Source organism: Mandrillus leucophaeus, unplaced genomic scaffold (assembly GCF_000951045.1).
Source record: "Mandrillus leucophaeus isolate KB7577 unplaced genomic scaffold, Mleu.le_1.0 Scaffold414, whole genome shotgun sequence".
Lineage (NCBI taxonomy): Eukaryota > Metazoa > Chordata > Mammalia > Primates > Cercopithecidae > Mandrillus > Mandrillus leucophaeus.
This window is the reverse complement of record NW_012104410.1, coordinates 1,105,549-1,108,311: the sequence shown is the minus strand read 5'-3', so window position 1 is coordinate 1,108,311 and position 2,763 is coordinate 1,105,549. Positions and strand designations below refer to the sequence as shown.

Sequence of the window (2,763 nt, the reverse complement as noted above, 5' to 3'; positions counted from 1 at the left end):
GGATTACAGGCGTCCACCACCACGCCCAGCTAATTTTTGTTGTTGTTGTTGAGACGGAGTTTCGCTCTGTTGCCCAGGCTGGAGTGCAGTGGCGCGATCTCAGCTTACTGCAACCTCCCCCTCCCGGGTTCACACCATTCTCCTACCTCAGCCTCCTGAGTAACTGGGACTACAGATGCCTGCCACCACACCCAGCTAATTTTTTGTATTTTTAGTAGACATGCAGTTTCACTGTGTTAGCCAGGATGGTCTCGATCTCCTGACCCCAAGTGATCCACCCGCCTTGGCCTCCCAAAGTGCTGGGATTACAGGCATGAGCCACCGCGCCCGGCCTATGTCTCAAAATTTCTTAAAAAGCATGGACTTTAAGTCAGACAGATACGGGTTTGAATCCAAGCTAAGCCATTTTCTACATGTGTGACCCTGAGAAAGTTATTAGGTTAAACTACATCAAACTGCCACTTTTGTAGTTTTCACAACGGTCACATACAAGTAATTTCTTATGGTTCTTCATGGTTTGGTTTCCTCATTTGTAAAACAAAGGCACTAATGCCTACAACTCATGGAAGTGCTGCAAGGTTTAAATAACAATGTACTTTACAAAGCACTTATACCAATAATAAGAGCTCAGTAAGAGTTGACTTTCTCAAACTTTGACTTTTGCCTCAAATTATCTGGGGGCTTATTTTTATTTATCTATTCTCCTAGAATTCGCTACCTGAGGCAAATAGCTTTTTCTGTATATAGGAAGCAGGTTAGGACTATACCCAAGGTCTTCTCAAGTGACCCATTCAGAATGTATGATTTCAACACGACCCAGGTTGTTAGCTAATTGGCTCAAACTCAGTCAGGTATGGACCCTTCATAGAAGGAGCAAGTATCTCCCTGCAATCTTGACCATACCTCAGAAATCCATCTTAAAAAATACTACTCGGGCCGGGCGCGGTGGCTCAAGCCTGTAATCCCAGCACTTTGGGAGGCCGAGACGGGCGGATCACGAGGTCAGGAGATCGAGATCAGCCTGGCTAACACGGTGAAACCCCGTCTCTACTAAAATACAAAAATTAGCCAGGGGTGGTGGCGCATGCCTGTAATCCCAGCTACTCTACTCAGGAGGCTGAGGAGGAGAATCGCTTGAACCTGGGAGGCAGAGGTTGCAGTGAGCCGAGATCATGCTACTGCACTCTAGCCTGTGTGACGGAGTGAGACTCCATCTCAAAAAAAAAAAAAAGAAAGAAAGAAAAAAAATTGGGAGTGTTGCTTCCATTCCCGAAGTACTGAATGACATACTATCTGGGACACTTCCTTATGCTTGCCCTTTCCCTACTTCTAATGTCAAGAATGAAGCCCAGGAAAGCACCTTGAGGATGCTCAGATCTGACAGGGCCACAGGGGATTACAAGAGTAAACACAGAGGTAAAGATTCGGCTCCCTCCCAGTCCCCTTCCTTAGTAAGATCATTATTCCATAGGAGGGACATACTCTCCATCCAGTCCTCCCCAGTAGCATGAATTACTATGAATTAATAAAACCGACCCTCTTTTTTTTTTTTTTCTTGAGACACAGTCTCACTCTGTCGCCAAGTTTGGAGTGCAGTGGTGTGATCTTGGCTCACTGCAAGCTCCGCCTCCCAGGTTCACGCCATTCTCCTGCCTCAGCCTCCTGAGTAGCTGGGACTACAGGCGCCCACTACCATGCCCAGCTAATTTTTTGTATTTTTAGTGGAGACGGGGTTTCCCCATGTTAGCCAGGATGGTTCACCTGACCTCGTGATCCACCCACGTTGGCCTCCCAAAGTACTGGGATTACAGGCGTGAGTCACCACGCCTGGCAAAACCCAACTTCTTAAACTAAATCAACTCCCTGGAGCGTTTGCCAATCTCCTACAATCCCTGAGCCTGAAGATGGTTACTTTATCTCCCAAACAGAAATCAACAATGCCCTGCTGTTTCCATCGTAACTTGGGGGGAAGAAAAAAGAATGTCCTGCTCACCTCAGCATCTGGCTCAATGAGTCGAAGAGGCAGTTCAGAACGGCCATAAGCATCAGCTGTTGGGAAACAGAGGAGGCAGAAGGATAAGGTTCAAGGCCCTGAAAGCTGCTACCTAAAAACAAAACCTCCTAATTCATTAAACATCAAAAGACACAGGCTTTCACAAAGGACCAAAAACATAAGGTGGAAGTGAGAGCACAACAGGAAGAGGACCTGTGGTTTCTCAAAGAAATAAATTCTGCTACATGATCCCACAATTCAGCATCTCTTTTAGCCAAAAGTTTATAAACAGAACTTTCTTGTCACAGTCCTCTACAATGTCTTTACCAACTGTATGTGTGTTACCTAATGTCTTAGGTAGAGAAATCATTAACCAAGCAATAGCTGAGGTGACAGGAAGGCTGTAGAGTTAGTGTAAAAAGCATGGACTTTAATTGGCTGGGCACAGTGGCTCACACCTGTAACATCTAGACCCTGTCTAGACCCTGACTCTATCCCAGCACTTTCGGAGGCCGAGGCAGGCAGATTGCTTGAGCTCAGGAGTTGAGACCAGCCTGGGCAACATGGCAAAACCCCGTCTCTACAAAAAAATACAAAAAAATTAGCCGGCATGGTGGTGGGCACCTGCAGTCCCAGCTACTTGGGAGGCTAAGGCAGGAGTATCACTTGAGCCTGGGAGCCAGAGGTTGCAGTGAGCCAAGACTGCACCACTGCAATCCAGCCTGGGAGACAGAACAAGAACCCTGTCTCAATTTTTTTTTTTTTTTTTT

The 2,763-nt window shown here is 46.5% G+C and overlaps 1 protein-coding gene across 2 annotated transcripts in view; it reads right to left on the bottom strand.

Moving 5' to 3' along the window:
• COPZ1 (coatomer protein complex, subunit zeta 1) overlaps positions 1–2,763 on the bottom strand; it is a 35,487-nt gene that overhangs the window by 7,147 nt on the left and 25,577 nt on the right. For both annotated transcript variants that reach the window (XM_011992622.1, XM_011992623.1), the window contains one exon: positions 1,994–2,049. In XM_011992622.1, coding sequence (XP_011848012.1) covers positions 1,994–2,049 — 56 coding nt within the window. The remainder of the gene's footprint in view (positions 1–1,993; positions 2,050–2,763) is intronic.